The sequence below is a fragment of the Oncorhynchus kisutch genome, linkage group LG1 (assembly GCF_002021735.2).
Source record: "Oncorhynchus kisutch isolate 150728-3 linkage group LG1, Okis_V2, whole genome shotgun sequence".
NCBI lineage: Eukaryota > Metazoa > Chordata > Actinopteri > Salmoniformes > Salmonidae > Oncorhynchus > Oncorhynchus kisutch.
The window spans coordinates 31,911,984-31,921,971 of record NC_034174.2 but is presented as its reverse complement, the minus strand read 5'-3'; the positions used below and the strand labels follow the sequence as shown (position 1 = coordinate 31,921,971).

The window sequence follows — 9,988 nt, the reverse complement described above, 5'->3', positions numbered from 1 at the left end:
GAATGGCTGCATGGTGGTGCCTGAGGATACATACAGTGTCAGGACCACAAGCCCCCGTCAGTGGAAAATATATTACAAATTCATATCCATTGCCCACTACAGCCATTCATGTAGCTACTATGCTGGCCTGCCGCGCATCTTTCCCAATAAAAAAAAAGTTACATTGCGGTCATTTCGGACACAAACTCCGGCAACTTACATCCACACTGAGGGCCTCTTTTTGTTTTCTTAGTAGTGCTGTCTCAACCTATCGTTGAAAGGGGGAGGGTAAAAGGGTTGAACAACTGAGTTTGATGAGCAACTAGAAGATCCAACCAAAAAGGAAATCATCATTCAAACTACCCAATAGAAGCTTTTGAGTGTTGATGCTATCCTTTCAGCAGCAACGATGGGCGGTCCTCTGTGCCAAGAGCCCGCCCTAGGGCCAATCAGTTAGGTTGCGCACATGCTGCAGTTTCAGTTTGTTTTATTCACCATTTTGAGTAGCTCAAGGTAAAATTTTAACTAAAATCGCGTTTGGAAAAGAAATTCGTTCCCGTATATTTCGTTTTACGCAGTAGCTCGGGCGTTGGAACGTTTCGTTGCGCCCATTGGAGTTGCAGAGCGGGACGATTTCATTTTTATTTTCCTGGATTTAATTTCCCTTTTCTTACATTCTTAACCTCTACAGTATTTCTGCAAAATGTCAAGACCAGTGAGGTACGTTTTTCTAATGTCCTTCGCTGAGACAGTGTGGCGTGCACGCTGCCTTTACAGGAGACACGTACGTCTCTACCATGTTGTGTTTTTGGCTACAGTTCCGTTTATTTGATGAAACATTTATGTAAATGTATTTTTTTTCCTTGTGCACGCACTTACTAGCATGGATCATTGCAATGTGGACTGTTCGTTCGCCATGGCGGGGTGAAAATGCCTGTATTGCGCGCCCCTTGGCGAGAGTGCGTGCATCTGGTGTGAATCATGTCTACAAAAACCGATCCTATTCGAATATCATTTGGTGCGATACCCTTATGTTTCAGTTCTATTTACCTTGGTTTTATGTGTTCCTAGAATGTGATATGTCATGATATTTTGTGTGAGATGGGAGGTAGATCAGACTGGGGAATATGGCTACCCATTCATCCACGAGAGCCTCTGAAACGTTAATAAAAAACAGGACTGGAGGTGGACATCGGTTCATGGGGTGTGATCTTATTAACACGCAGCCTAGCGACGTCTGTACTAGTTCCAAGTAGGCTATCCACCATTGAAACGCAATTGTTTTATTCTATGGTCTTATTAGGGAACAATGAAATGTGAATGGGGCGACGGCAGCCTGTTGGTTTTGAGTGAAAACGCGGTACGAGAAAGGGAGAGCTGAGGAGCTACATTTTCACTGATAGCAGGGGGGCGGAGTGGCTTTAGAAGTCCCCCCCCACGCCTAGCTCTTCGCTGCCTGAAAAGACCGAGAGGGTCGCATTTGAGCGAAGAAAATAACCTATTTCGCAAGAAAAACACACATGGACGTTGCTAATTAATTAAATATAGCGGAAGCGAATCAAGCAACAATGTAACCGATATTGCACACGAATATGCAACAAAGTAGCAATGTGGCGTCGATGGTTGCCCCTCCCCTTGCTCCCGTTTTTTCCCCCAGGTAATGCGTGGGTCCCTCTTTTAAAAAAAAAAACACTTTTTGGTGGGGGGGGGGGGTTCGTTTGAGCTCATGGCGATTGCTTTTCTAGTGGTGGTCAGGGCTTTGTCTTTCGGCCTGTGTGTCTGAGGTCTTCACGGTGGCGACAGGGCCTGCGCTTGTAAAAGCGTTTGCCTTGACCTCCCTTGCCCCCGCTAGCACATTTAACCATATGAGGTACCTTGGAAGCCTATAGTTACTATTACAGACAATGTTTCCAATCACTTTGGTGTGTGTTAGGACGTCAGGGGGGTGGGAAAATAGAAGGGTGTGTGTTCGAGATCAAGACCACTGTATGTAGGTTATGTATGCCTCATGCCTGTGTGTGTATATTATGGCACGGCTCTGAAGGTGTGTATTACATTGAGCACCTGCCTGTGGTCAGCTGTGTCACCTACAGCACTGGTCTTCTGTAGTGTGTGTTAACCCATTCCACTCATCCACTTTCCCAAATGAGCCCTTGAAACTGGAGAAGTGAGACAAGCATCCAGTTTACCAGAGAAACTATCCCCTTCTGTGTGAGGGAACCTTTTTAACATCAAAACGCATACTGCTGATGCATGATTGATGGCTGAGTGTATTTGGGGGTGTGGTGGAATAGACGGAACTGAGGTGGATGAAATCCTGTTTGTGCCTTGATTTGGAATAATTGGAAATACATTGTCCCGGGCTGCATTTTGATGCATACGTTTTCTACTTACTGGAGATGAGAAGAACTATACTGAGTTGTGCATCTTATATGAACCAGGTGTGGTTCCTAGAGTTATGTTCAACTAAGCTGCGTCCATCTTTGCCCTTCTGACTCTACATTACATTGAAGTCATTGAATCTTCCTTTTGATTCCGTGAGGGGAATTTGTTCATTTCACACTGATAATCTAAAAATCTCAATTTGTGATAAATTGTGCCCAGTATCCAAAAACGTATAATCTAAAAACAACTTTACTAATACAAAAGTTCTAAATCAAATTGTATTTGTTGCATGCACTGAATACAACAGGTGTACCGGTACCGACGGTACCGAGTTAATATGCAGGGGGTAGGGTTAGGGTGACTATGCATAGATAGTAAACAGTGAGTAGCAGCAGTGTCAAAACAAAGGTTGGGGGGGGTCAATGCAAATAGTCAGGGTGGCCATTTGATTAATTGTTCAGCAGTCTTATGGCTTGGGGGTAGAAGCTGTTAAGGAGCCTTTTTGACCGAGACTTGGCGCTCCGGTACCGCTTGCTGTGCGGTAGCAGGGAGAACAGTATGACTTGGGTGACAGGAGACGCTGACAATTTTGAGCCTTTCCCTGACACCGCCTGGTATAGAGGTCCTGGGTGGGAGGTAGCTTGGACCCAGTGAAGTATTGGACCGTACACACTACCCTCTGCTGGCGCCTTATAGTCTGATGCCGCGCAGTTGCTATACCAGGCGGTGATGCAACCGGTCAGGATGCTGTTGATGGTACAGCTGTAGAACTTGTAGAAACTGAGGACATGTGACAAATCTTTTCAGTCTCCTGATAGGGAATAGGCATTGTCGTGCCCTCTTCACGACTGTCTTGGAGTGTTTGGACTAGAGGTCGACCGATTATGATTTTCCAATACCGATTATTGGAGGACCAAAAAAAAGCAGATACCGATTAATTGGCCGATTTCTTTTACACATATATATATATTTTGTTTGTTTGTTTTAAAAAATGTACCAAAAAGTTATATTTTGGTTAAATCTGACCATATGACATTCTCCCAATCTTCTTCTGGATCATCCAAATGCTCTCTAGCAAACTTCAGACGGGCCTGGACATACTGGCTTAAGAAGGGGGACACGTCTGGCAATGCAGGATTTGAGTCACTGGCGGCGTAGTGTGTTACTGATGGTAGGCGTTGTTACTTTTGTCCCAGGTCTCTGCAGGTCATTCACTAGGTCCCCCCCGTGTGGTTCTGGGATTTTTGCTCACTGTTCTTGTGATAATGTTGACCCCACGGGGTGAGCTCTTGTGTGGAGCCCCAGATCGAGGGAGATTATCAGTGGTCTTGTATGTCTTCCATTTCCTAATAATTGCTCCCACAGTTGATTTCTTCAAACCAAGATGCTTACCTATTGCAGATTCAGTCTTCCCAGCCTGGTGCAGGTCTACATTTGTGTTTCTGGTGTCCTTTGACAGCTCTTTGGTCTTGGCCATAGTGGAGTTTGGAGTGTGACTGTTTGAGGTTGTGGACAGGTGTCTTTCATACTGATAACAAGTTCAAACAGGTGCCATTAATACAGGTAACGAGTGGAGGACAGAGGAGCCTCTTAAAGAAGTTGTTACAGGTCTGTGAGAGCCAGAAATCTTGCTTGTTTGTAGGTGACCAAATACTTATTTTCCACCATAAGTTGCAAATAAATGCATTAAAAATCCTACAATGTGATTTTTGATTTTTTTTTCCCCCTCATCTTGTCTGTCATAGTTGAAGTGTACCTATGATGAAAATTATAGGCCTCTCATATTTTTAAGTGGGAGAACTTGCACAATTGGTGGCTGACTAAATACTTTTTTGCCCCACTGTATGAGATGAGTAATGCAAAATATGTAAACATAATTAAAGTGGCCAGTGGTTTCAAGTCTATGTACATTCTTGGCCAAATGTTTTGAGAATGACACAAATATTAATTTTCACAAAGTCTGCTGCCTCAGTTTGTATGATGGTAATTTGCATATACTCCAGAATGTTATGAAGAGTGATCAAATTAATTTAAATTAATTACAAAGTCCCTCTTTGCCATGCAAATGAACTGAATCACCAAAAAAACATTTCCACTGCATTCAACCCTGCCACAAAAGGACCAGCTGACATCATGTCAGTGATTCTCTCCTTAACACAGGTGTGTGTTGACAAGGACAAGGCTGGAGATCACTCTGTCATGCTGATTGAGTTCCAGACTGGAAGCTTCAAAGGGAGGGTGGTGCTTGGAATCATTGTTTTTCCTCTGTCAACCAGGGTTACCTGCAAGGAAACAAGTGCAGTCATCATTGCTTTGCACAAAAATGGCTTCACAGGCAAGGATATTGCTGCCAGTAAGATTGCACCTAAATCAACCATTTGTCGGATCATCAAGAACTTCAAGGCGAGCGGTTCAATTGTTGTGAAGAAGGCTTCCAGCAGGCGCCAGGGCCGTCTCCTGAAGTTGATTCAGCTGTGGGATCGGGGCACCGCCAGTACAGAGCTTGCTCAGGAATGGCAGCAGGCAGGTGTGAGTGCATCTGCACTGACAGTGAGGCAAAGACTTTTGGAGGATGGCCTGGTGTCAAGAAGGGCAGCAAAGAAGCCACCTCTCCAGGAAAAACATCAGAGACAGACTGATATTCTGCAAAAGGTACAGGGATTGGACTGCTGAGGACTGGGGGTAAAGTCATTTTCTCTGAATCCCCTTTCCGATTGTTTGGGGCATCTGGAAAAAAGCTTGTCCGGAGAAGACAAGGTGAGCGCTACCATCAAGTCCTATGTCATGCCAACAGTAAAGCATCCTGAGACCATTCATGTGTGGGGTTGCAGCCAAGGGAGTGGACTCACTCACAATTTTGCCTAAGAACACAGCCATGAATTAATAATGGTACCAACACATCCTCCGAGAGCAACTTCTCCCAACCATCTAGGAACAGTTTGGTGATGAACGATGCCATTTCCAGCATGATGGAGCACCTTGCCATAAGGCAAAAGTGATAACTAAGTGGCTCAGGGAACAAAACATCGATATTTTGGGTCTATGGCCAGGAAACTCCCCAGACCTTAATCCCATTGAGAACTTGTGGTCAATCCTCAAGAGGCAGGTGGACAAACAAAAACCTACAAATTCTGACAAACTCCAAGCATTGATTATGCAAGAATAGGCTGCCATCAGTCAGGATGTGGCCCAGAAGTCAATTGACAGCATGCCAGGGCGGATTAGAGGTCTTGAAAAAGAAGGGTCAACACTGCAAATATTGACTCTTTGCATCAACTTCATGTAATTGTCAATAAAAGCCTTTGATACTTATGAAATGCTTGTAATTATACTTCAGTATTCCATAGTAACATCTGACAAAAATATCTATAGACACTGAAGCAGCAAACTTTGTGGAAATTAATATTTGTCATTCTCAACTTTTGGCCACGACTGTATGTAGGGCAACAGCCTCTGTGGTAGTGAGGCTATTCGATATTCTGATGGACTTGAGATGGAAGCTGTTTTTCCGTCTCACGGTACCAGCTTGATGCACCTGTAATAACCTTGCCTTCTAAATGATAGCGGGGTGAACAGGCAATGGCTCGGGTAGTTGTTCTTTGGGCCACTGCAAATAACTTTTGGGCCTTCCTGTGACATCAGGTGTTGTAGGTGTCCCAGAGTGCAGGTAGTCTGTCCCTGGTTATGCATTGGGCAGACCATAACTACCTTTGGAGAGCCCTGTGTTTGTGGGCAATGCAGTTGCCATACCAGGTGGTGATGCAGCCTGACAGGATGCTCTCAATTGTGCCTATTTAAGTTTGAGGGTTTTAGGTGCCAAGCCAAATTTCTTCAGCCTCCTGAGATTGAGGAGGCACTCAGTGTTACGGGGTGGTAGTCATTTAGGCAGGTTACCCTTTCTCGTTCTTGGGCACAGGCACTATGGTGGTCTGCTTGAAACGTAGGTGTTACAGACTCGGTCAGGGAGAGGTTTAAAATTACTTTGAAGACACTTGCTAGTTGGTCCACGCAGGCTCTGAGTAAATGTCCTGGTAATCCGTCTGGCCCCGTGTCCTTGTGAATGTTGACCGGTTTAAAGGTGTTGCTCACATCAGCTATGGAGAGTGTGATCACAGTCGTCCGGGAACAGCTGGTGCTCTCATGCATCAGTGTTGCTTTCCTCGAAGAGAACATAAAAGGCATTTAGCCTATCTGGTAGACTCACTGGGCAGCACCTGGCTGAGTTTCCCTTTGTAGTCCGTAATAGTTTGCAATAGTTTGATAGCCCTGCCACATCCATTGAGTGCCAGAGCCGGTGTAATCCATGGCTTATGGTTAGGATATGTACGTGCTGGCACTGTTGGGATGACATCGTCGATGCAGTTATTGATGAAGCCGGTGACTTGAGGTGGTATACTCCTTAATGTAAATCAAGCAAATTTATTTATAAAGCCCTTTTTACATCAGCCGATGTCTCACAGTGCTGTACAGAAACCCAGCCTAAAACCCCAAACGGCAAGCAATGCAGATGCACGGTGTGAATAGGTAAAATCCCTGAGCATATTCCAGTCTGTGCTAGAAAAACAGTACTGGAGTGTAGCATTCGCATCATCTGACAACTTTTGTATTGAGCGAGTCACTGGTACTACCTGCATTGGTTTTTGCTTGTAAGCAGAAATCAGGAGGATAGGAAACGGTGCAGAATTCTATCGAAATACATTGAAAATTGTACACTCTTTAAGAATGTCACGTGTTATAACATGAAAATCATTCATTCATTGCTATGGTCATTGATCTCCTGAAGTAGCTGTCCTTTTAACATTCTTTCTGTGCGCCCAAATGTTTGGATATACTGGTGAAGTTACCAGGTTGTTAACTAACTAATAAGGTAATGTCATGACTGAACAAGGTGTTCACAGCCCGTTACCTGGGTGGAAGGTAGCCTAGCGGTTAAGAGGGTTGGCCAAGTAACCGAAAGGTCGCTGGTTCGAATCCCCGAGACGACTAGGTGAAGAAAAAAAGGTCTGCCCTTGAGCAAGGTACTTAACCGTAATTGGTCATGTAAGTCTCTCTGGATAAGAGTGTCTGGTAAATGACAAAAGTAAGAGAAATGGTTTCTGAGTGTAAAATGCGCCCCCCAGCGACAATGCATCCATCAAAATGTAGCGCCGATAATATGGTCACAACTTTTGATTGGTTTAGGCTAGAGACCAGCAGTTTTCTCTGTAGGCATTTTTCATGAATAGGAAAAAGCGGTACAGCGACGCCTAATCAATTATAACAATTATAATCTGGCTGATAACTGGTGCCTCCAACTTAAAATGACAGTTTGCACAGCAAAATATTTAGGAGCATATGTGACCCAAATGGTTTCACTTAGAGCCCTGTCCTCCAAATTGCTTTCATCCACCCTGTGTGTGTTGAAATCGGTGCAGACGAAGGAGAGGAAGCCACATTAGACTTTTGACTTGTACCTGGGATGGGCAACTCTAGTCCTCGAGGGCCTGATTGGTGTCAGTTTTTTGCCCCAGCTAACACACCTGCCTCCAATGATCACCTAATCATGAACTTCAGTTTAAAATGCAATTAGTTTAATCAGCAATGTTTGCTAGGGATGGAGGGGTAAAAGTGTTAACTGGGTCCCACTGACAGCATGTAACTGCTAGTGAAGGCTGTCATGATGATTATTTCTGCATGTTTTGTCTTATGGCAACAGTCCTCATCCTACCGACTAGAAACAGGATAGGAAATCTTTGTTTGTGTTTACTTCACAGGAACAAGAAGGTGGTGAATTACTCACAATTCCAGGAATCTGATGACGCAGGTGAGAGAGCAAGAGTTTGTGTACGTGTGTGCAACTCCAACCCCTTTCCCCTGTAGATAAGCTGTGTGTGTAACCCCTTTTTAATTCCCTTGTAGATGAGGAGTATGGGAAGAACTCAGACAAGCCTAAGAAGCCTCGTGCGGCTCCTCGCGAGGTGAAGCGCAAGCGGTCAAAGAACTCGCAGGAGGACAGGTGAGCCCGGAGAACCGCAGCAAACGGCTGAATTCTGACTCAAACTTCAGTGAACATCTTTCATGCATGATTTAGAAATACGAGTTGGTTCTATAAAAAACAGACTTGGTGTGTAGAGTTGCGGTGTCTTGTTGCTCAATTGTTGTTTTTTGTTTCAGTGAGGATTCTGATGAAAAACTCTCCAAATCCAAAAATGATTCAGCAGGTAAGCCATTCTGACATTTTCCATTCATCAACTGGTTGATTAACAATTATGTTTGTGTTAAGTCTTAATTTGTGATAGAGCTATGAATTATGCTAAATCTATGATCCCTTTCAGTAGTGGAGATGTTGTTCAAGCTTGGGGTTAGGGAAAATGTCCTGAAGAGGAGGCTATGGTTCAAGCTTGGGGTTAGGGAAAATGTCCTGAAGAGGAGGCTATGGTTCAAGCTTGGGGTTAGGGAAAATGTCCTGAAGAGGAGGCTATGGTTCAAGCTTGGGGTCAGGGAAAATGTCCTGAAGAGGAGGCTATGGTTCAAGCTTGGGGTTAGGGAAAATGTCCTGAAAAGGAGGCTATGGTTCAAGCTTGGGGTCAGGGAAAATGTCCTGAAAAGGAGGCTATGGTTCAAGCTTGGGGTCAGGGAAAATGTCCTGAAGAGGAGGCTATGGTTCAAGCTTGGGGTCAGGGAAAATGTCCTGAAGAGGAGGCTATGGTTCAAGCTTGGGGTCAGGGAAAATGTCCTGAAGAGGAGGCTATGGTTCAAGCTTGGTGGGGTCAGGATTCAACTAGTGATATGGGGGGGGGAGAGAAATCGATAGTTAAATATATTATTTTTGACTATCGTTTTGACAATATCGCTAAATAAATGTTGTGCTACTTTATTAACCTTTATTTAAACAGGTAGTCACATTGAGATACAACTATTTACAAGCGAGCCCTGTATACATTTACAAATGAAGCCCAATACATTTAAAAAAAAACTAATACCGAAAAAAAAATATAAACGCAACATGTGAAGTGTTGGTCCATTGTTTCATGAGCTGAAATACTTATTTCTCTCATATTTTGCACAAATTTGTTTACATCCATCCCATTTAGTGAGCATTTCTCCTTTGCCAAAATAGTCCGTCCACCTGATCAGCTTCCGTGACAAAACTGCACATTTTAGAGTGGTCTTTTATTGTCAAGAAGCTGATTAAACAGCATGATCGTTACACAGGTTCACCTTGTGCTGGGGACAATAAAAGACCACTCTAAAATGTGCAGTTTTGTCACGGAACATAGTGCCACAGAGGTTGAGGGAGCATGCAATTGGCATGCTGACTGCAGGAATATCCACACCAGCCCAGGACCTCAACATCCAAATTCTTCCCCTGCGGGATCATCTGAGACCAGCCACCCAGACAGCTGATGAAACTGGGGTTCCGCAACCAAATCATTTCTGCACAAACTGTCAGAAACCATCTCAGAGAAGCTCATCTGCGTGCTCGTCATCCTCACTTGGGTCTTAACCTGATTGCAGTTCGGCACCATAACCGACTTCAGTAGACAAATGCTCACTTTCGATGGCCACTGGCTCGCTGGATAAGTGTGCTATTCAGGGATGTCACTTTTTCAACTGTACCGGGCAGGTGGCAGACAGCATGTAT

At 44.3% G+C, this 9,988-nt stretch overlaps 1 protein-coding gene across 2 annotated transcripts in view; it reads left to right on the top strand.

Moving 5' to 3' along the window:
* Positions 1-384: 384 nt before the first annotated feature.
* Positions 385-9,988, top strand: part of nucks1a (nuclear casein kinase and cyclin-dependent kinase substrate 1a) — a 32,983-nt gene continuing 23,379 nt past the window's right edge. Inside the window, exons 1-4 of one of the 2 annotated variants that reach the window (XM_020490447.2) lie at positions 385-699; positions 8,118-8,167; positions 8,263-8,359; positions 8,518-8,564. In XM_020490447.2, coding sequence (XP_020346036.1) covers positions 683-699; positions 8,118-8,167; positions 8,263-8,359; positions 8,518-8,564 — 211 coding nt within the window. In that variant the 5' untranslated portion in view covers positions 385-682. The remainder of the gene's footprint in view (positions 700-8,117; positions 8,168-8,262; positions 8,360-8,517; positions 8,565-9,988) is intronic. The other variant, XM_020490456.2, reaches the window with a different exon arrangement.